The 24,178-nt window shown below is 39.0% G+C and overlaps 1 protein-coding gene across 22 annotated transcripts in view; it reads right to left on the reverse strand.

Moving 5' to 3' along the window:
• Positions 1-2,805: 2,805 nt before the first annotated feature.
• ZFP69 (ZFP69 zinc finger protein) overlaps positions 2,806-24,178 on the reverse strand; it is an 85,270-nt gene continuing 63,897 nt past the window's right edge. For 15 of the 22 annotated variants that reach the window (XM_082388348.1, XM_082388339.1, XM_082388340.1 and 12 more), the window contains one exon: positions 21,666-23,241. Coding sequence is in view for 3 of the 22 variants with exons in the window: in XM_082388343.1 (XP_082244469.1) it covers positions 3,384-4,309; positions 8,720-8,815; positions 9,514-9,691 (1,200 nt within the window). In the remaining 19 variants the exon portion in view is untranslated. Of the gene's footprint in view, positions 4,310-8,719; positions 10,984-11,929; positions 13,756-14,290; positions 17,497-18,858; positions 23,242-24,178 lie in introns of those variants that run through there. The other 7 variants (XM_082388343.1, XM_082388344.1, XM_082388341.1 and 4 more) reach the window with 7 other exon arrangements.

Below are 24,178 nucleotides of genomic sequence, written 5' to 3' on the forward strand. Positions count from 1 at the left end.
CAGAGAAATGGTCATATCTCTAGCTTTAAATACAGAAGTACTTTGCCCACAAACATTTCTGAAGTTGAAAGAAAACATGTTAAACATATTATTTGAAAATATAACTAGTTACTGTTTGAAATTTTTTCTTGCAGCATTATTTACGACAGCCAAGACATGGAAGTAACCTAAGTGTCAATTGATGGATGAATGGATAAAGAAAATGTGGTATATACACAATGGAATATTACTCAGCCATAAAAAAGAAGGAAATCCTGCCATTTGCAACTACATGGATAAACCTGGAGGGCATTTTCTAAGTGAAATAAGTCAGACAGAGAAAGACAAATACCATATAATCTCACTTATATGTAAAATAAACAAAACAAAACCCAAACCCACAGATTACAGAGAACACATTGGTGGCTGCCAAGGGCTGGGGGTGGGGGCTGGGCAAAGTGGGAGAAGTGGGTCAAAAGGTACAAACTTTAAACTTCCAGTTATAAAATATGTAATAGGGATGTAATGCACAGCATGGTTAATAGTTAATAATACTGTGTTGCATATTTGAAAGTTGCTGAGAGTAGATCTTAAAAGTTCTCATCACAAGAAAAAAATTTTAGTAACTGTGTGTGGTGATGGATTTTAACTAGACTTGTGGAGAACATTTTGCAATGTATACAAATATTGACTCATTATGTTGTACACCTGAGACAAACATGATGTTACATGTCAGTTATATCTCAACTTTTTAAAAAAGATAGGGAATTCCCTGGTGGTCCAGTGGTTAGGACTCTGCACTTTCACTTCTGAGGGCGTGGGTTCGATCCTCGGTCGAGGAACTAAGATCCTGCAAGCCACACCCAAAAAAAAAAGAAAAGAAAAGAAAAGAAAAGAAAAAGAAAAGAAAGATAAATTGAGCAATATATTAAATATGCTCAAGAAAGTAAAACACTACAATAACTTGTGATCACAACAATCACCAACAACAGGGTCTTGGCAGATATAAGACTCTTCCAATTATATGTAAATGTCTAGTACCCCTTATCCTATTTTATTCAATAAAAATGTATATGTTTTATTAAAAGAACTTCAAATTCACTTGACTTTACTTAAAAATAATTTGTATATTTGATTATTATTAGACATGATTTTCTGCACATCTCACAAATGTAAGCTCTAGACCCATGAAATGCATTAGAATTAGTGAGATTCATGATTTTGTTTTATTGCCTGACAATGACTTGGTTTAAATAGAAAAAAAAAATTTTTTCTTTGTTTCAACTTTTTAAACACGTATTTAATTTTGTTTCATTATGGTTCATACTTAGCTAATTATTTTACTCTATTAATTAAGAAAGGGAACAAATAGTTTAATTCAGAGCTCAGATCATAATACCAAATACTCATTCTAGCAGCAATGAGACAGTCCCCACCCTCCAAGGGTGTCTGTCTTCTTGCTGTCTTAAACTTTATATTTGCTCAGATACTAATATTACTGCTAAAGTCAGGAGCTGAGAAAGAGCTAGGAGGGGAAGAGAAAATGTTAAATAAGGCAAAATGACAGCTTTAAAGGGAAGTGAGAGAAAAGGCAGTCAAAATTGAAAAAAGATCCCTGAGTTTATAATTAATTTACATACATACTTCTGTGGTTTGCCAAGTGATTTGGTGTGACTACCTAAGTTTAATTAGCATACAGTCTCAGAATGAAAACTCTGTAAGACAAGGCTTCACTTAGATTTGATGGATATTCAGAAAATCACTCTCATTCACGTCTTTATCATCATCACCCTGCAAAAATGTTAATGAGGGAAAACAATTCCAAGTTCACACATATAATCCCAAAACTTATGCTGCAAGAGAAAACCTGATTTTGTGAATATAGGTTCAAGCTCAATGCAGTACCTAAGCTTTAACCAAGTCTGAAGAAAGGGCTTAAAGACTCATATTAGCAAGCAACACTTAAAGTGAAATACAGAATTTTCACTTAAATCATTGTGAGTTCATGTGTCTTTAAAGGGAATACACAGAATTTATGTAATGTCAAATTATAAAAGAGTTGCTAAGAAGTTCAAGGAAGCAGAAACACTTTTCAATATAGCTTGATATGATACCTATGGTAGTCACCTGGAAATTTCCAAACAAGCCTGAGATATCTCTGAATCGATTTCCTAAACAAAAAGGTAATAATTGATTTTAATAATAGTATAGACAATTTAATTTTATTTTAATCAATAATATTGATTTTAATAATTTCCTTCCAGAAGTCTCACAAAGTATTATGACACCTAATTTTTCTAAACTAAGTACCCCAGTTATATACTGCTTTAGGTTCACTCCTACTTATGTAGCCGCTCCAGTAAAATAGGATGGCTTTTATTTATGACTATTTATCTGGAGAAATGCCTCTTCCCCTGTACTAAGTGCTTAGAGTAATACAGAACACAGCTGTTTTCTTTCTTCAGTGTCCGGTTAATCAGGATTAAATACACACACGCACATACACACACATGCACACATACACGTTTTGCACAGAGAAGAAAACATATTACACAATGTCCTCAGCTGAGCAGAGCAGAAGACTTCATAACTGTCCCTGACTATTATTTAAGAGGAGGCTCAAGAAGGCTCAGTAACAACTGCCGTAACTATTCATAAGTGCCACGAAATGGTTAGAGATCAAGTTCCTAGCACTGACCTTCATCTTACATAATAAACCATATTATTTCATTTATATTTGGCAATTCTGGATATGGTGATTTTAGGCTTTGAAGAGACAGTGATGGTGTTTACCAGAGATCTTAATAGATATAATTTTAGAAGGGGTTTAAGTTTTATTTATACATTTTTTATTGTAGTAAAATATACAGAACATAAACTGTACTATCTAAACCATTTTTAAGTGTACAATTCATTGGCATTAAGTACGTTCACAATGTTGTGCAACCATCATTATAACAGATATAATTTTGTATAATGTGCATAGCATATATTTCAAACCCACGGTTATACAAATTTCTTAAGCAATGCAGACATTTGTATAAATTGTGTAAAAATCATAAATCAGGGGCAGTGTACACATGCAAATATAGTCAGTCTGATGCCTTAATTATTCAATTTTTTCACAACTTCCTCAGTTTTACTGTAAAGTTGTCTGTAGCTCAAAATTTTCTGTAATCTTTTCAATAAAATTAGTAATATCACTTATAGAACGTGAATTTCAGAACATGCCTTTCCACATTTATTCAACTGATAGGGTTTTTCTCATGATGAATTCTTTGCTGCTTCAGTAAAAGGCTAATTTTAAGTTTTCCCACATTTACAAATCTCCCTTGTTTTTATGACTTCTTTGATGGAGAATGAGATGTGTCTTCCAGTTAAAAGATTTCCCACATGTGTTGCATTTATTTTGTTGCTCTGCTGTGAGTTGAGTAATGTTTAAGGAGATGTGATCTCTTGATGAAGGCTTTGTCACATTCAGTGCACCCGTGGGGTTTCTCGCCTGTATGAATTCTCTGATGCATGACCAACACTGATGAGTCTGCAAAAGCTTTGCCACATTCTCTGCATCGGTATGGTTTCTCGCCTGTATGGATTCTGGAGTGTTTATAAAGGGATGAACTGTACTTGAAGCTTTTCCCACACTCCTTACATTCAAATGAGTTCTCGGGTGTGTGCGATTTCACATGCTGAGTAAAGGAGGAGTTCCAGGTGAATGATTTCCCACATTGACCACATTCATAACGCTTCTCTCCAGTGTGGAGTCTCTGATGGACCACGAGTTGTGCTTTATGCGTAAAAGCTTTCCCACAATCACTGCACACAAAGGGTCTCTCTCCACTATGAATTTTTTGATGAGCTGCAAGGTGTCCCTTACTGTTAAAGGCTTTCCCACAGTCACTGCATTCAAAGGTGTTTTTTTTCCTTGTATGCTTTTTTTCATGTCTAATGAGACGAGACTTCTTTTGGAAGCCTTTCCCACATTCACTGCACCCAGAGGTTTTTTTCCTTCTGTGCTTTTTTTCACGTCTAATAAGACACACCTTGTTTTTGAAGGCTTTTCCACATTCCTTGTATTCATAAGAGTTTTCTCTGATATAACTTTTATTATAACTAAGAAAGTATAAGTTAGGTTGCAAACACTTTCCATTTGATTCACATTTATGTTGTTTTTGTCTTGAAGAAATAAAATTTATACTCAGATTACAATTTTGGACTGTCTCGTTGGTCAGTGTTTTCTTGAAGGTGAACATACCTTGGTTCAAAAAATTGTCTTTGCTTCCTTCTCCTTCCTGTTCCTCTAGCTCATCATCAAGTAAGCAGATAACTTCTAAAAAGGAGTAAAATGAAATATTCTCAGTTCTCAGTTACTCCTTCCAATACCATGTAATAGAAAGAAAATTTTAAAGTCTATGTTTTCGGGCAAGGATGCCTATTCTGACCACTTCTAGTCAACATAGGACTAAAGTCCTAGCTAGACCGATTAGGTAAGAAAAAGAAACAAAAAACATCCAAACGGGGAAGGAAGAAGTAAAAGAATCTCTGTTCATTGATGACATGATCTTGTATTCAGAAAACCCTAAAGATTCCATGAAAAAACTATTAGAACTAATAAATTCACCAAAGTCGTAGGATACAAAATCAACATACAAAAGTCAGTTGTCTTTCTATACCCTAAAAGCAAACAATCTGAAAAGGAAATTAAGAAAACAATCCATTTACAATAGCATCAAAAAGAATAAAATAAACTTAACCAAGGAGATGAAAGACCTGTACACTGACAACTACAAAACACTTCTGAAAGAGATTAAAGAAAACACAAATAAATGGAAAGACATTTTCCATTTTCTGTGTTCATGGACTATTGTTAAAATGTCCCAAATGTACCCAAATGTATCTACAGATTCAGTGCAATCCCAGTGGAATTTTTTGCAGAATCTGAAAAAGCAATTCTAGGGGCCTTCCCTGGTGGTGCAGTGGTTAAGAATCCTCCTGCTGGGACTTCCCTGGTGGCACAATGGTTAAGAATCCGCCTGCCAATGCAGGGGAAATGGGTTCAAGCCCTGGTCTGGGAAGATCCCACATGCTGCAGAGCAACTAAGCCCGTGTGCCACAAGTACTGAGCCTGCATTCTGGAGCCCGCGAGCCACAACTACTGAGCCTGCATGCCACAACTAGTGAAGCCCATGTGCCTAGAGCCCATGCTCCGCAACAAGAGGAGATACCACAATATGAAGCCCGCGCACCACAACGAAGAGTAGCCCCCGCTCACTGCAACTAGAGAAAGCCCATGCACAGCAATGAAGACCCAACGCAGCCAAAAATCAATAAATAAAATAAATTAATGTATATATAAAAAAGAATCCACCTGCCAATGCAGGGGACAAGGGTTCAAGCCCTTGTCTGGGAAGATCCCACATGCTGCAGAGCAACTAAGCCTGTGTGCCACAATTACTAAACCTGCACTCTAGAGCCTGCAAGCCACAACTACTGAGCCCGTGTGCCACAACTACTGAAGCCCACACACCTGGAGCCCGTGCTCTGCAACAAGAGAAGCCACCCCAATGAGAAGCCTGTGCACCACAACAAAGAGTAGCCCCCACTCGCCGCAAATAGAGAAAAGCCCACGCACAGCAACGAAGACCCAATGCAGCTGAAAATAAATTTAAAAATAAATTAATTAACTAAAAAAAAAAAAAAAGAAAAAGCAATTCTAAAATTCGTATGGAACCACGAAGGACTCCCAAGAGCCAAAACAATCTTGAGAAAGAACAAAGCAGCAGGCCTCACATTTCCTGTCTTGAAACCACATCACAAAGTTACAGTAATCAAAACTGTACTTTATGGTACTGGCATAAAGACAGACATATAGACCAATGGAAAAGAATAGAGAGCCCAGAAATAAGCCCACGCATATATGGTCTTCAAGAAGTGTGCCAAGACAACACAATGGGGAAAGAATAGTTTCTTCAACAAATAGTGCTGGGAAAACCAGATACCCACATGTAAAAGAGTGAAATTGGACCCCAATCTTACACCACACACAAAAATCAACTCAAAATATATTAAAGACTTAAACATAAGATCTGAAACTATAAAACTCCTAGAAGAAAAGATAGGGGAAAACTTCAAAATACTGGTGCTCACAATGATTTCTTGGATAGGGAACCAAAAGCACTGACAACAAGAGCAAAAATGGACAAGTGGTACTACAGCAAACTAAAAAGTTTCTGTTAAGAAAAGGAAACAATTAATAGAGTGAAAAGGCAACCTACAGAATGGGAAAAAATATTTTAAAAACATATATTGGATAAGTCGTTAATATCCAAAATATATAAGGAACACTTACAACTCAATAGCAAAAAACGGGCAAAGAACTTTAATAGACATTTCTCCAAAGGAGACATACAAATGGTCAACAGGTATATGAAAAGATGCTCAACATCACTAATCATCAGGGAAATGCAAATCAAAACCACAATAAGATATCACCTCACACCTGTTAGGATGTCCATTATTAAAAAACAAAAAAACAAAATAACAAGTGTTGGCAAGAATGTGGAGAAATTAGAACCCTGGTGCACTGTTGGTGTGCATGTAAAATGGTACAGCCACTATGGAAAATGGTATGGCGTTTCCTCAAAATATCAAAAATTGAACCACCATATGATCCAGCAATCCAACTTCTGGGTATTTATCAAAAAAATTGAAAACAGGATTTCCTAGAGATATTAGCACTCCTGTGCTCACTGCAGCATTATTCACAATAGCCAAGAGCTGGAAACAATCTAAATGTCCACTGACAGATGAATGGATAAAGGAAATATGGTATATACATAGTTTAAAAAAGAAGGAAATCCTTCATATGCTATAACATGGATGAACCTAAAGGACATTAGGCTAAGTGAAATCAGTCAGTCACAGAAGGACAAAAACTGCACGATAGCCCTTACATAAGGTATTTAAAATAGTCAAACCTATATAAGCAGAAAGTAGAGTAGTGGTTGCCAGGGGCAGGGAGGAGTGGGAAATGGCGAGTTGTTCAATGGGTTTAGAGTTTCAGTCCTGCAAGATGAGGAAGTTCTAGAGATCCCCTGTACACCAATGTGCATATAGTTAACAATATTGTACTATACACTTAAAAGTTTGCCAATGAGTGTAAGTTTCATATTATGCATTTTTTTTTACCACACACATGCAAAAAGTCTCTGGTTTCAGGTCTAGTGTCCCATTCTGGACTACAAAACAAAAAAGAAATCTGTATTTGTCCTGCCCTGGGCATTAAGAAGAAACTGCTGAAATGGAGGCTTCCGGAAAACAATAATGAGAACAAGTAGCTTTTTCTATTTATAAATATGACTTTCCATTCTGTGAAAGATGGTAAAATAGGCACAAAGTAATATTATAACAATGACAAAGAAAGTTAAAAAGGGCTCTTAACAAGGATGCAGAGTAGCTCTGAGAATGGGGAGAGCCATTTCAGAGGAATGAATGAGGAGGGTAACCAGGGGAACAAAGAGATAAAGGCATTTCGAGAAATGAGAAGAGCTAGATTGGGTTGGGGAAATTTGACCAGAGTCAAAATCTATAACGTCTAAGAATTAAGTTTTCCTGTTAGGATGCTCCCGAGTCTCCTTCACACATTTCTCCTTCTCCTTCCTCATCCTGCACACAACCACAAAAGAACTGTCAAGCCATTAACTCCCTTTTACCTATAGGCACTTTCCTATATCCTCTCTAGCCACCCAAGCCACAGTTGAGGCCTATTTGTAGAAAGTTCTCCAACTCCGCTTCTAGCTAGGATTCATTCTCCAATGCCTACACATACCCAGGAACACAGAGGCCCAGCAGAACGTTGAAAAGAGACCAGATGTCAATTCTTTTGCTTCTATCATCAGTTATTTCTACTACTTGATAAGAATTTTTCCTGATAAATAATCCTATTTTTTTTATAACCTCTTTCAACCTTCCAGATGTACTAGCCTCCAAAACTCTGCTTTGCCCCTGACACCACACTCTTTAACTCAAATTTCGCATTCTGGTTTCCACACATACAGATTCCATTATTTCCGGGGATCTGAACCATAAGACTCCTAGGCTTTACCAACTTTTGCCTTTAAATACTGTGTGGTTAAGAAAGTTAACTCTGACTACTGTTACTATGGTGCCACACCATGTCCAAAACAACACCATCACTGCTCAAAACCCTACAAATGCTAAGTCCACTGATATAATAATGTTAGGGAAAATGGAGGAGAAGGCAATTCTTCACTGTTTCTGAGATTGCCTTCCATCAAGGGAGAATCTTATTAGTGTAACAATTTGGACTCTTACCTCATTCCTTATTTCCCAAATAAACACAATCTGATTACATTAATAGAAATTGATGTATGGAAAGATCGGCCATCATGTTGAGGAGGGAAGAAGAATGAGGATTCTAGGAACTGGGAGAACCAACAAGCACTTCGACAGAACAGGCAGCATGAGGAGCCAGAGCAGAGAGGAAGGACATCCTCCCACACAAGAGCTAAGAAACAGAAAGAGCAGCCACGTGGAAGAGTGGAAGTGAAGGTGCCATCTGGGGATCTGAGGATGTTGTGTCAGGTGTACCCAGTCACTTTCAAAGGTGTGTGGTTTTAAGGGGTGCTTCCTGCAAAGTATTTCAGAGGTGCCTGTCCCTCACTCACCAACTGGGATCTCAGTTCCAGAGACTCCCATCTACCTGCTTTCTCTGACTCACCTGGAGAGTGCCAACGTGGGTTCTCTCCCTCCACCATCCATGGCTCTTGTCCTTGCTCCACCTTGAAGATCACTTTTGTTTTGGTGACTGGACACCCTGTTCATGGGAAACAACACAGAACTGGGGACAAAGTGCTAGGAACAAACGACTACCTCATAATTCGGGTTGCCTCCTGGAGTCTTAGGGCCTGTGAAGATAACAAACAAGCTTTAGAACAGAAAAGACCCTTCTTCATTTGGGAGGCAGAAGCATTAAACATACTATCTGATCCCCAAAGGGGATTATGAATCTTTGACCGGACTAAGCTGGTGGCGCAGTGGTTAAGAATCCGCCTGCCAATGCAGGGGACATGGGTTCGAGCCCTGGTCTGGGAAGATCCCACATGCCGAGGAGCAACGAGGCCCGTGCGCCACAACTACCAAGCCTGCTCTCTAGAGCTCGCAGCCATAACTACTGAGCCCATGGGCCACAACTACTGAAGCCCACACGCCTAGAGCCCGTGCTCTGCAACAAGAGAAGCCACCACAATGAGAAGCCCACGCACCGCAACGAAGAGTAGCCCCCGCTCCCCACAACTAAAGAAAGCGAGAGCCCACACGCAGCAAAGAAGACCCAACACGGCCATAAACAAACAAACAAACAAACAGAAGTAGCAAAAAAAAAGAAAAAGATTCTTTGACCACTAAAATTCAGGGTCTAACTTACTAATGCTTCAGAATGTTCACAGGTTTCTCAAGTCTTAAAGGAAGGGTACTATTAGTATATCCTGAGTTACACAGGGAAGTTGTCCTTACCCACTGAGATGAGGTTTCTAAAGTTCTCCAGCATCACATCCCAATACAGCTTCCTCTGAGCACATCCCAGCAGCTGCCACTCCTCCAGGGTGAAGTCCACGGCCACATCCTGGAATGTCACTGATCCCTGTAATAGTACATTCATCTTCGACCTGAAGTGAGCACCACTGGGGTACATGGAGGGGATTCAGAGCAATTCCTCTAATTATGTTCATATGTTCAGAGTTTGCAGTAAGTTACCTAGAATAACTAAAAACTACGTACTTGATTTAGAATTAAAATTTGTGATAGAAGAAAATCATATTAAAACTGTCCCACTATATACATATACACACATACGTATATATACATACGTATACGTACATATATATGGAGAGAGGGAGAGGAAGAGAAGGAATAAGATAATACTAAGTTCACTGAGCATTGTTTTGGCCTCATGTATTCTGCTTATACAAAGGGACACTGAAAAACAGTCATATGAAGACGGCTACTCATTTATGACAAATCATCAAATTTTTTTCTTTCACGATAAGTGCCAGGAAAATCTTTATCTATGGAATTGTTATACCTTATTCTCTAGGACATGGCCAATAACGTCACTGATTGGGTATCCTGTTTTTATGACTGCCAAGATTAAGCATAAATTTGCATCTCAACATTACAAAGTATGTGCAGACCCTACGGTCTCCGTATCAATTTTCTAATTTTTCTTCAATTTAAATTTCAATCTATTATTTTTCCCATTTATATTCTTACCTATTAATACTTTTCCACTTTAATATATGGAGTCTTACAAGTCACTTGAAATTCACCAGAAAGCAAAGTGGAATTTGAATGAATAAATGGATGGATAGACGTATGGATGGATGGATATCTTGCCTGTAAGTTGGTCGCTTTCTGCGGCTCATGAGAAAGGACACCTATCTACGAAAACAAGACAGGGGGAGTCCCCTGCCTTTCCAGCCTAGAAATAAGTACCCGTATGCCAGCTACAAAAAAGGCTACTGGGGAAAGAATGACTTTTCAAACAAGCAGGGAAGTCCATGTTATAGAAAGACCAACTTGTCCACTTTTAATCCTGATATGATCACAGGAAACTTGGATAAGGATGGTCTCTCTTGGGTAGATGTATACATTTCTGCCCATTGATCTATTACAATTTATTGTTAATTTCTGATCTAGTGATTTCTTTTCTTCCAGAAACTTATCCCAAAGAAATAAAAATTGATGGATATGAAGATTAAAAGCCTGAGTTCTGGAGCCAGGCAACCGAGTTCAAATTCAGCTACTCCACTTACTAGCAGCAATGACCCTGAGAAAGTTACTTAACTACTCTATACCTCAGTTTTCTTATCTGCAAAACGCGGGTGATAATAGTACACACATCATAGGATTTTTACAAGGATTAAATAAGTGAATACATGGAAACCACTCAGAACAATATGTGGTAAGCACTCAATAAGACTGTGACTATTTTTAAAAATAAAAAAGGGGAGAAAGGGAGAGATGAAAAATAATGTTTTTATATCATTGCTTATAATATGAAAACACAGACAATAGCTTAAATGTCCATTAATAGAGTGTTGATTTTAAAAAAAAGATGATAGCTTAAATGTCCATTAACAGTGTTGATTTAAAAAAAAAGATGCTGTAGAAAGATACTGCTTTGGAAAGAGGTTCCATTTATATTTGTAGGTGAAAAAAGTACGTTAAAATATATAACATGTGGGGTGAGATGTGACAGGGTGAGAGAGTGTCATGGACATATATACACTACCAAATGTAAAATAGATAGCTAGTGGGAAGCAGCTGCATAGCACAGGGAGATCAGCTCGGTGCTTTGTGACCACCTAGAGGGGTGGGATGGGGAGGGTGGGAGGGAGGGAGATGCAAGAGGGAAGAGATATGGGAACATATTGTATATGTATAACTGATTAACTTTGTTATAAAGCAGAAGCTAACACACCATTGTAAGGCAATTATACTTCAATAAAGATGTTTAAAAAAAACCAAACAAACAAACAAAAAAAATTGGTTGAATGAATATCAGTAAAGTACTTTTAAACTCAAAAAAAAAAAAATATATATATATATAACATGATCCTCCCCTCCCCTTTTAAAAGAATATGCACGCAGATACAGAGACACACAAGCTTGGTGGTCTCTGCAAATAAATAATAGCTATTTACCAAAATGTAAATAACTGTTATTTAGGGTTGTAAAGACAGCAGAATCATATGTAACTTCTATTTTATTTTTTTACATATTTGTACTTTTAAAATATTTATAATGTATTATTTTTTCAAATATATACATATACACATACATGTAAATATATACAGTTTAAAAATATACATATAAAATTTAAACAAAGGTCTGTAACGCCCTACAACATCTTGGTTCCACCTCTTCTAACCTCATCTACTTCAATCCTTCAAGCACCCTCCTATAGTCACTCTGATCAGACATTCAGCTTTCTTGCTCTTCCTCCAAAATACTAAGGATGATTACTCAGGATCTCTGCACGTCTCTTCTGCCTGGGCTGTTCTCCCCCAGGGAAAAATCGAGATACTGCACAGCTCACTCTCTAAATTCCTTCAGGTCTCTGCTTACAGGTCACTTAGCAGCGAGGCTTTTCTTGACAACCTCAGATAAAAGAGCTTCCTCCCTCACAGTCACCACCACTCTGTACACCCTTACTCTGTCTTTTTCTCCATTGCACCTACTATCAAATGACAGATTGTGTATCTGTTTATTCGGTTTTTGTTTCTCTACCTCCATGAAAAACATAGATTCTGTTTTGCTCACTGTGGTACACCAAGTACCAGAATGGTGTTTGGTCCACAACAGACACTCAGCAAATATTTGCTGAATCAATCAAACTCCTTGTTACATGTTTTCTAAAGAAACTTATTAAGCAACTTTGGCCCAACTGAACTGTGATGCAGAGGACTTCCCTGGCAGGCCAGTGGTTAAGACTCTGCACTTCCACTGCGGGGGGCACCGGTTCAATCCCTGGGCAGGGAACTAAGATCCTGCATGCCGCTGCAGTGTGGCAAAACTTTTTTTTATTTTTATTTTTTTTATTTTTGGCTGCGCTAGGTCTTCGTTGCTGCCTGTGGGCTTTCTCTAGTTGTGGCGAGTGGGGGCTACTCTTCATTGCAGTGCGCGGGCTTCTCATTGTGGTGGCTTCTCTTGTTGCAGAGCACGGGCTCTAGGCGCACAAGCTTCAGTAGTTGTGGCACAGGGGCTCAGTAGTTGTGGCGCACGGGCTTAGTTGCTCCGCAGCATGTGAGATCTTCCCGGACCAGGGCTCGAACCCGTGTCCCCTGTATTGGCAGGCGGATTCTTAACCACTGCGCCACCAGGTAAGTCCCATGGCAAAACTTTTGAACTGTGATGCAGGAAAAAGAACAGTCTGGGAATTGAAGACTGGATCTCAGCCACTAACAAGCTGTGGGACTCTAGCACTCAATTGCCATCTCCTTAAAATGAAGAAGCAGAACCAGAAGACTCCTAAAAGTCCTTCTAGCACCATGAGGCTGTGATTACTCTGTAAACTAGTTCCGCATTTAAGTAAGGGGACAAAGGGAATCAGCATAACCCCAAAGGGCAAATATGACAACTAAAATAGTAAGGAGCCAGCTTAATTGTGAAGGAAGCAATGAGGAAGGGAATGCACTGGTGTGAATGTGTGTTTGTGAGAGCCTGAGAGACAGAGAAATAGCAAAGGGGAATGAATAAATGTGTTTAGGAAAGAAGCAGAATTTCTTCTGTAGTAGCTCTTGATTCTTCTTTCCCTTGACCATACCCTCATTCTCCTCCTGTGAGTTTCATTTTCCTGTGGAGCCTGACCCATAAACCCAAACTCATTTTCTGTAATTCTCACCTCTCTCCTCAAACATTTGGGGCAACACCTCCATAAACACAGTCCTTGATGGTACTTACATGTAATGCCATGAGTCAAGCCCTACTCTCACTAGATAGTAGAGACAGAAGTTGATTCTTGTCTCAACTGAAATGGGGTAAAAAAGTCACAGGTCAGGAGAGCCTCTTCCCGGGGTTAATCTGATGGAGAAGCAACACTCCTTCAACGGGAACCTTCACGTTGGGCCACGATTCTTTAAACTCACCATCCTGTGGCCCTAGGTTGGCCTTTTGTAGATTTTAACCAGGGCCGCTGGAAACTGAAACAGGCAGGAATACGCAAGAGGGACCCTCAGGTTCAATTACACAGTCTTCCTGCAGAGACACCAAGAGTTCTCTCAGTAACAATGATCACAAGTTGAAGTTCATTTAGCATTCACTCCTCAAGAAGAATACAAACTAACTCTTTGTTTTAGGCAAAGTACTATGTTGCAAAAATAATGAAATTTGGGTAAAACAGCACTGAGTTTGAATATTCGCTCCTCCACTAACTAGCTGTGTGATTGAAGCAGCTTCATACCTCCCTGTAAAACGATGAGTACACTTACAAAGTCATCGTGATAAACGAATGCCAATACTTTAAAATAATGTGCTTAACAGTGTCTGGCACTGGCTGTATTGGTTCTCTTCCCCGCCGCTTTGAAGGGGTTTACTGCCTTCGGCGAGTCAAAAATCTTGTGGAATGAGATGAGTTACGGTTCAACGCACAGGCGGGGCTCCCTACGCGGTCCACACTACCTACAACAGTAACGCAGACTGGCCCGCCACGCCCCAGCCAGACCTGGGCAGAAAGGAGCCCAGCCCTTACTCGGCTTCCTCTGAGCCAAATGCCCCCGCGCATAGGAGTTACCTATAATTTTGCTTTCTTCACATGAACTGAGAAGCCGGTCTCTGCTCTCCACCTGTCCCTCAAGCCCTTCTGGCTCACCCGCCGCTCAGTACTGAAACACGTGGAGGAACGCAAACACTTCCGGAGGTCCCCACTGCGTGTGTGCGGAAGTAGCGACCCACTCAGACCCTCCCCCCAGGGTTCTCTGGGGAAATCCACCAGAGACTACATTTCCCATACGGCTCCTGGAGTTTATGTCCGGAAGGCCTCAGGGATTTCCTCTTCATCTAGCGGAGATTTCTAGTCTGTGACATATAGAAAACATATGCCATATAGACGTGGTAAATAGAAAACAGTAATTTATTTAAAGGAAAGGTTTCTTCTTTCATTTTATTTTTAAAAAGAATTAAACTTAGTAACACTGTGATAACATATCATCTGTAAATAGTTTTAAAATCTAAACTATGTAAATTAATGTATTAGATCCCTGTTAAAAAGGTTTTTAGTTTCAGACAGCTTAGTTATGAGTATGTTTCAAAGCTTTATTACAATCTAGCTGTAAGGGAACAGCAAGAGGGCAATTTCAAGTTTCACTCAGGGAAAAGTTTATATAGGAAAAGAGAAGGGTTACATAATCGTTGGCGAGCTATAAAAATGAGAGTGTATCTAACAGGCATCAGATTGGGTGGATAACTAGTTTCTATAACAAGTCTTAATTCCATTAAAGTCATTTAGAAATTGCTTATCAGGAATGATCATTTTTTCCCAGAAGGAAGTCATGAATTATAGTATGCAAAAAAAAACCCTTTACCCAGTCGAGGTTTGGGACAATTTCTCTTCTATAGGTTTCTTCAGACCTTTCTCCTCCACCCCTCAGCCCCAGCTCTCTCTCTCTCTTTTTTAAAAAAATTATTTATTATTTATTAATTTATTTATGTTTGCATAGGGTCTTAGTTGCAGCACATGGGATCTTTCATTGCGGTATTCGGGCTTCTCTCTAGTTGTGGTCCACAGGCTCAGTAGTTGTGGCGCATGGGCTTAGTTGCCCCGTGGCATGTGGGATCTTAGTTCCCTGACTAGGGATCGAACCCACGTCCCCTGCATTGGAAGGCAGATTCTTAACCACTGAACCACCAGAGAAGTCCTTTTTTTTTCTTTTTTTTTTAATGTGTGTATACTGTCAGGCCTTATCGTAAGCATATATCTAATATTCATTCAACAAAAACATGTTGCCTGAGTTCCTGTTATATACCAGACATTGATTTGGGTATGGAGTAGTGAGCAAAACAGACAAAAATGGCTGCCTCGTGGAGCTAATGTTCTATTTTATTAGATACTGATAAATGCTATGGAGAAAAATAGTGCAATGAAAGGGGATAGACAGTAGTGGAGGGCTGCAGTTTTAAACAGAGTAGTCAAGGAAGGCCTCTCTTAGGAGATATTTGAGCAAAGACCTGAAGGAAATGAAGTTGCAAACTCATGCCAGATGAAAAAGGGTTTTAGGTAGAGGAAACAGCAAGAGCAAAGACCTGAAGCAGAAAGTGCCAAACACATTTAAAGAACAGCAAGGAGGGCCATGTACCTGGGGAAGGGAGAATAATAAAGAGGTAAGGAGGGGTGAGGGCCCAGACTGTGGAGGGACTTGTAATCAATGTAAGGACTTCAGCTTTTCCTCTGAGTGAAAATAGAGGCTTCTGGAGAATTCTGAGCAGAGGAGTGGCATGGTCTGACTCAAGTTTTAATATGATCACTCTGGCTGCTGTGTGGAGAATAAACTGGAGGAAAGCCAGGGTACAACCAGTTAGGATGTCATTAGAATAATCAAGAAGTGAGATGATGGTGGCTCAGACCAAGTAGTAGCAGAAGAGCTAGTGAGAAGTAGTTGCATTCAAGGTCTAGTTTGAAGACAGACTTGATATTGATTTACTGTAGATCATATGTAAGGTATGAGAGAAAAAGGAGACTCAAGGATGATTCCCAAGTTCCAGGTGTGAGCAAGTGAAAGGATGGAATTGCCATCAGATGAGATGGAGAAGGCTGCAAGAGGAGCACATCTAGGGAGAAGGAGAGAGAGCAGGACCTGTTTTGAACGTGTTGAGTTTGAGATGCTAATTAGAGACAACCAGGTGGTGAAGTTGGGCAAATATGCTTGAGTTCAGGAGAGATGTCTGCAAGAAATACATTTGGGAGATATCATTATATAGATAGACTTTAAAACCATCAGACAAATGGGGTTACCAATGAAGAGCATATAGAGAGAAGAGAAGAGGTCTGAGGATAGAGCCCTGGGATATTCCCAAGTTGAGAGTTTGTAAAGATGAGAAGGACTCAGCAGGGAGACTGAGAAGGAAAGATCAGTGAAGCAGGAGGAGAACCAGGAGAATGTGGCTGCTGTAATCAACGTGGAAATAAATGCTTCACAGAGAACCGAGGGCTACGTCGCGTCCTAAGCTGTTAATAATTAAGACCGATGACTTGGTCATTGGATACAGCAAGTAGAATTTTATCGGTGACCTTTACCAGAACAGTTTCAGCGGAGTGGTGTAGGGGAAAGCCTGTTTGGAATGAGTTTAAGAGAACATGACCTGAAAAGTCTAGATTGGGGGAATTTCAGTGAGACAAAGAGATGGTTTCTGTGGGAAAAAAAAATTCAAGAAGAAAAAAAAAAAAGATGGAAGGGGAACGGGTAGATTAACAGAGTGCTAAAACTAGCACTTTGGTGAAAGTTTGATGAGGAACAGGATATTATTTCCCCTGAAAATTACTTAATTACCATTTTCCCTTTGTAATTAAGTAATTAATTAATTAAGGGGAAAATGGTAATTTTACAATGTAGAAATGTGGTGGATGCCACCCTAACCAAATAATTAAAGTGACCAGTAATGGGACTTCCCTGGTGGCACAGTTGTTAAGAATCCACCTGCCAATGCAGGGGACACGGGTTTAAGCCCTGGTCCGGGAAGATCCCACATGCCGCGAAACAACTAAGCCCATGCACCACAACTACTGAGCCTGTGCTCTAGAGCCCGTGAGCCACAACTACTGAGCCCGCATGCCACAACTACTGAAGCCTGCGCACCTAGAGCCTGTGCTCCGCAACAAGAGAAGCCACCATGATGAGAAGCCCGTGCACCGCAACGAAGAGTAGCCCCTGCTCGCCACAACTAGAGAAAGCCCACGTGCAGCAACGAAGACCCACCTCAGCCAAATAAGTAAATAAATAAATAAATAAATAAATAAATAAATAAATAAATAAAATTTTAAAATAAAATTAAAAAAAAGTAAGATCACCAGTAATAAGACAAGTTTGACATTGTGCCTCCTGACATGAAATACTAAGACTATCACTTATGTGATATACTTGCCCAAATGCATAACTTGAATCTAATCATGAGGAATCATCAGACCAACCAAAACTGAGGGGCACTCTACAAAATAACTGGCCTGTACTCTCCAAAAATATCAATGTCATGAAAGATGTTGAAAGGCTGAGGAATTGTTCCAGATTAAAGGGCTCTGAAGAAATATGACAACTAAATACAATGGGTAATCCTGGTTTGGATCCTGGATCAGAAAAAAAAAAAATTGTTAAGAAAAACATTATTGGTTTAAATGCAATATGGTATCTTGGATTGGATCCTAGATCAGAAAAAGGACATTTATTGAAAAACTAGTGAAATATGAATAAAATCTGGAATTTAGTTAATTGTGATAAACCGGTGTTGGCTTCTTAGTTGTGCTCTGGTAATAAAAGATGTTAACTTTAGGGGCAATAGGTGAAGGATATATGGGAACTCTCTGTACTAGCTTTGAAACTTTTCTGTAAACCTAAAATTATTCCAAAATTAAAAATTTCTTTAAAAAAGAACAGTATTGAGACAATTGGGGAATTTTATGGATGATAGATTAAGAATAGTACTATACCAGTGGTAAATTTTTTAAAATTTTGATCATTGAACTGTGGTCATATAACAGAACGTCCATGTTCAAAGGGGTGAAATGTTATTGGACATCTTCTCAGCCTCACTTCTTCCTTTTTTTTTTTTTTTTTCTGCCCACAGCATGCAGCTTGCAGGATCTCAGTTCCCCAACCAGGGATTGAACCCAGGCCACTGCAGTGAAAGCCCAGAATCCTAGCCACTAGGCCACCAGGGAACTTCCTCTTCTTCCTTCTTTTGGTAACAGACCCTATTTTTCTTTTGGGGGACTACTCTGCTCCTATTACATGAGATCTTGGTGGTAATGTAAATCAAGGTTTTCTGTGGTATCAATCTGTCTTTTCAGTGGTATGCACTAGCTCACTGGAAATAATATGCTTTTAGTTTTGCAAAGGAAATTACTAAAAGACTAAAGTGCTTCTAAAAAAATAAGAGACCATTGTTTCTTCCTCATCATAGGTGAGTTTAACACATTTGCAATTAATATTATTATTGATATGCTTTTATTTATTTCTACTTTTTTTTTGGCTTTCTATTTATTATATCGTTTTCTGCAACTTTCACCTTTCCTGCTCTGTTGGATTTATGAAGTTTTCATTATTGCTCTCTTCAGATTTTTTTTTTTTAATCAAAGCATTCTTTTTTTTAAAATTAATTAATTAATTAATTTTTGGGTGTGTTGGGTCTTCGTTTCTGTGCGAGGGCTTTCTCTAGTTGCGGCAAGCGGGGGCCACTCTTCATTGCGGTGCGCGGGCCTCTCACTGTCGCGGCCTCTCCTGTTGCGGAGCACAGGCTCCAGACGCGCAGGCTCAGCAGTTTTGGCTCACGGGCCCAGTTTCTCCGCGGCATGCGGGATCCTCCCAGACCAGGGCTCGAACCCGTGTCCCCTGCATTGGCAGGCAGATTCTCAACCACTGCGCCACCAGGGAAGCCCTCTCTTCAGATTTTTAAGTTACACATTATATTTCTATGCTTTTCTAGTTACCCTTACTTTTTTTACACCTTTATAAAGCCTAAACTCTCTTTTTCCAGAACTCAAGGACTCCTAAACTTACATCTGCCTTTTCCACTTTTTCTGTTTTCTTCTTTTCATTATACTTTTTGTATTTGATTCTTAAAAGTTAGCACATATGATATAATCAGAAAAAAATGAAGTTTCATTGGGGAGAAAACGCCCTATCTGCCATCTGTGTATAAATAAAAGAGAAAGAAGGTATTTTTCAGTGATCTTTTCATAAAGTAAAAAAAGAAAGAAAATCTCAAGGTATGACAAACTCTTAGAGGTGGGAAAAATCGAGGGAGTTCTCATTTAGATTGTGTATGGCTGTTTCAGCCACAGAATACAAATAGACTAGGGAGTTCTGGGAATCTGAGATGTTTGGATGGAACTAAGCATAGTTTTGGTTTACTTCTTGCCAAAATCTCGTATGGCCTAAGCCAATGAGCTCAGTGACAAAAACTCTCAAGGTGGCAGTTTATATTTGTCCAGTAAGGAAGTATATATATATATATATATATTTTAAATTTTTTTTATTTTTGGCTGCATTGGGTCTTTGTTCCTGAGCGTGGGCTTTCTCTAGTTGCAGCAAGCGGAGGTTATCCTTCGTTGCGAACGGGCTTCTCATTGCGGTGGCTTCTCTTGTTGCAGAGCACAGGCTCTAGGCGCGCAGGCTTCAGTAGTTGTGGCACATGGGCTCAGTAGTTGTGGCTCGCGGGCTCTAGAGTGCAGGTTCAGCAGTTACGGTGCACGGGCTTAGTTGCTACATGGCATGTGGGATCTTCCTGGACCAGGGCTTGAACCCGTGTCCCCTGCATTGGCAGGCGGATTCTTAACCACTGCGCCACCAGGGAAGCCCAAGGAAGTGTATTTTAACTTGCTCTACTGTATTCCTTCTTCCACTTAAGGGAGTGAATTAATTTATGGAACCTAGATAACATGCTTCTTGACATATTACAGTTAAAATTCCCTTGTTTTATTCACAGACCATCGCACACCTCTTGCCACCTCGACCTACACAGCTGCTCTTCCAAGGGGACCTCACATCATGCCGACAACAGTAGAGCTCCCTACTGCCTCCTAATATGTGTCCTCTTCCTGTAGCCTTACATAGTTTGGAGTTTCTCAGATGAGAAGCATGGGCATGGGAAGGGGAGATAGGATGGGAATGGAAAGCACTGAGTAGGGTAAAACAAGGATTTCATGTAGGAAATGAGAGAAGACTGTTGAGTTGAAAAAAAAAGGCAAGTCCCGTGACTATACATACCTAAAGAATTCCCTGTGTGGCTGACAAATGGATTCTGAAGACAATTCCAAAAGAAAGAAGGTAACAGAAAATTCTGAAACTGCAAGAGTGCAACCAGTATGCCGCCTCCTAAAACAACTGGGAAAGTGTTAAAGAAAAAAGGTATTCAGTGACATTTGTTAAAGATGACAAATGACAAGACAGACTTTCCTCAGGACCAGTGTGATAGGTATAGGGACCACTGCCATGGGATTTTAGTTCGGGAGAGATTGCGCTCAACTCTGAATACACCATGCACAAGTAGGAATTTATAGCTAAGGAGTAGGGTAGGGGTCAGTGGGTGGAAAATTACTAAGAGAAAACATCACGGGTAAGGGGGGTTCTGGCTGAATCCGCCTTATAGGATTCCTGCTGAAGACAGACTAGGGTGATCAGACATCACCTGAAGGATGATGGAGGATGAGGAACCTGATCAGATATTGAGGGTGCAGGGTTCTGGTTAAAATGACTTAGCAGGGTTCTTGCTAAAACTAGATTTTACAAGTAAGTGTGCAAGTGGGCCTCGGAAAGGTTCAGGAGACTGACTAAAGTTTGGTCAAGCAAAAAAGTCAGTAAATAATTTAGATCCTTAAGTGCTAGTGTGCTTGTTCCAAAAAAAGCACTATCATTCATTTATAATCATTACTCAGCATTACTCTTCAAAAAATGGCCAATGAGAGAAAAACAATGTAATATAGTTGTAACTGAGCTTAAACTTGAAAAGGCTTGATTTCTGAATTTAGGTTCAAGCTGTTTTGTCACAACTCAAGAAAAGGCATAAAAGTTTTTTGACATTATCAAAGAATATTGTGAACAGCAGTAAAAACTGTAGCTTAAATAATGGTTGGTTCATCCTTTTAAGGGAACATGTGGAACTTACAAGATGTCACGTTCCAAAGTGAAGTTGCTAAGCAAAAAAAAAAAAGTGCTCTTTTCAACTCGATTAATGCTGCCTGTGCTGTCACATGGTAAATTCCAGGCACCCCTCGGAGCTAAACCTGTATCAATTTCTTACAAGAAAACAAAAAATAGACCCCAAAGCTCACTCCCTGAAAGTTGCAAAGTATCATGATACTCTAGTTTATTAAAATGAAATGTAGATGATACCCTAGTTAACTACTACTTGAGCTATGCTTACACCTTAGGTAAATACATCAATGAAAAAGAACAGGAATATTTGAAGGGCAAATGTTTTATTTACACACTTATTTAAATACTTCTTTTCCTCAACTGAGTACTTACTGTAATACAGAATACAACTGCTTTCTCCCTCTCAATTGGTATCTTGTTAAATTATACATATGTGTAATTCTATACATCTTTATAACAAGTTTGAGAGATTCAGTAACACTGCCATACCCCTTAAAAGTGCCAGCAAATGGGTGAAAATATTACTGAAATTCATACTACATATTAAACCACATGTTTTCACTTGCATGTTACTGTTAGGGTTGGAAGAAAAAAATGGTGAAATTTACTGCAGAAACTCTTAATAGATATAATTTAATATAATATATAATATAAACATTTTATACTCACACTTGCATAATTGTATAATTTGTTATAAAAATTAAAAATCAGAGATGGTAAATGTAGTTTTCACTGATTCCTTGATTGTTTAATTTATGCTTACTTTCCAAGCTCTATGTGCATTTATAAATTAACTTTTTCTGTGATCTTTTCTCTAAAAACTTTATTATCACTTGAGAACATGATTGGCATTGGTTTTTTTAATGGGAATTTATTCTTCCAGTTCATTCAGATTGGTGGATTTCTCCTCATCATAAATTCTCTACTTAATAAGGTTTATCAAATATTTAAAGTTTTCTCAGATTCATAAGTGAATATTACATATGAATTTTCTGATGTACAATAAGATTTGACTTCTGGGAAAATGCTTTCCCACATTTGCTACATTCATAGGGCTTTTCTCCTGTATGAATTATCTGATGTCTGAGGAGATGAGACTTCTTGATGAAGGCTTTGCCACATTCAATACATCCATAAGGTTTCTCTCCTGTGTGAATTCTTTGATGCGTAACAAGCACAGAAGTGTTGCCAAAGGCTTTGCCGCATACGATGCATCGATAGGGTTTCTCTCCTGTATGAAATCTAGAGTGTTTATAAAGGGATGAACTATACCTGAAGGTTTTCCCACATTCCTTACATTCAAATGAGTTCTCAAGTGTATGTGATTTCACGTGTTGAGTAAAGGAGGAGTTCCAGGTGAATGATTTCCCGCATTGACCGCATTCATAAGGCTTCTCTCCAGTGTGGAGTCTCTGATGGACCACGAGTTGTGCTTTATGCGTAAACGCTTTCCCACAATCACTGCACACAAAGGGTCTCTCTCCATTATGTATTTTCTGATGAGTTGCAAGGTGAGCCTTCCTGCTATAGGCTTTCCCACAGTCGTTGCATTCAAAGGGTTTTTTTCTTGTATGATTTTTTTCATGTCTAATAAAATGAAACTTCTTTTTGAAGGCTTTCCCACATTCACTGCATTCATAACAGTTTTCTCCAGTATAACATCTATTACAATTAAGTAAGTCTGAAGTAGGTTGCAAACTCTTCCTATATGACTTACATTTATATGATTTTTTTCTTGTAGGATTAAGACTTGTGCTCATATTATAACCATGAAGTCTCTTCACAGTCAGAATTTTATTGAACATGAACAAAACTGAATTCAAAAAATTGTCTTTGCTTTCCTGGTTCTTGTCTGATTCATCAATAAGTGGGCAGTCAGCTTCTAAAAAGGAGTACAGTGAAACATTCCTAGTTAATTTTTGCCATCAACAGTTATAGAAACATATATGATTTCAAATCTAGTCTCTCGTTCTGAAACAAATCTGTATTTGCCTTGCTCCTGAGCTTTACGAATAAAACTGCTAAAGAGGAAATGGGAGCACAGAATGACAATGAGAATAGATGGCTTAACTTGTGACCTGAGGAAAGATAGTAAAATAGCAAAAGGTACAGTAAGGAGGGTACAAAGGAAATCAAAAAGTTGCTCAATTTCTCAACAAGGGCATATGGTTAGCTCACAGAATGAAGAGAGCCCACTGTGGAGATGTGATCAATGGACTGGGTAGCTAGGGGAACAAGAGACAAGGGAGTTAAGGGAAAATATCAGAGGGAAAACTAGATTTGGAGAAGGGAGATCAGAATCAGGGTCCTTACTACCTAATCCCTAGATTACCCAGGTAGAATAGCTCCTTATTTCCCTCATTCATATCTCTTTTTCCTCTTGATCATCTGGCACAATGTCACTTCCCTTCAGGAACATTTTTCTATCTCCAATCCTCTAACCTCATCCAAACCACGGCTGAGACATATCTGTAGACAGGGCTCCAACTCTACTACAGCTGGGATTCATTCTTACACGTACTTGTAAGCCCAGGAACACAAAGGTCTAGCAGGTCATTTGACGGTGTGCTATTCTTAGCCCAAGCACAGATTCTATCTGCTTGTTACCATTTTTATTCAGGCTGAGTTTTGATATATGACAAGTACTGCTTTTACATCCTCTTTCAATCTTCCTAACAAACTAGTCCCCAGAAAGCCTCTTTGCTCCTGAAGTCACATTTTTAGACTCCTAGTCTCAAAACCCTATAAATCCCAAATCCACTGTTCCATTAAAAACAAAAAAATTAGGGAGGGGGTTATAATTCCCCACTCCTGAATTT

The sequence above is a fragment of the Balaenoptera borealis genome, assembly GCF_965194805.1.
Source record: "Balaenoptera borealis genome assembly, chromosome: 1".
Taxonomy (NCBI): Eukaryota; Metazoa; Chordata; class Mammalia; order Artiodactyla; family Balaenopteridae; genus Balaenoptera; species Balaenoptera borealis.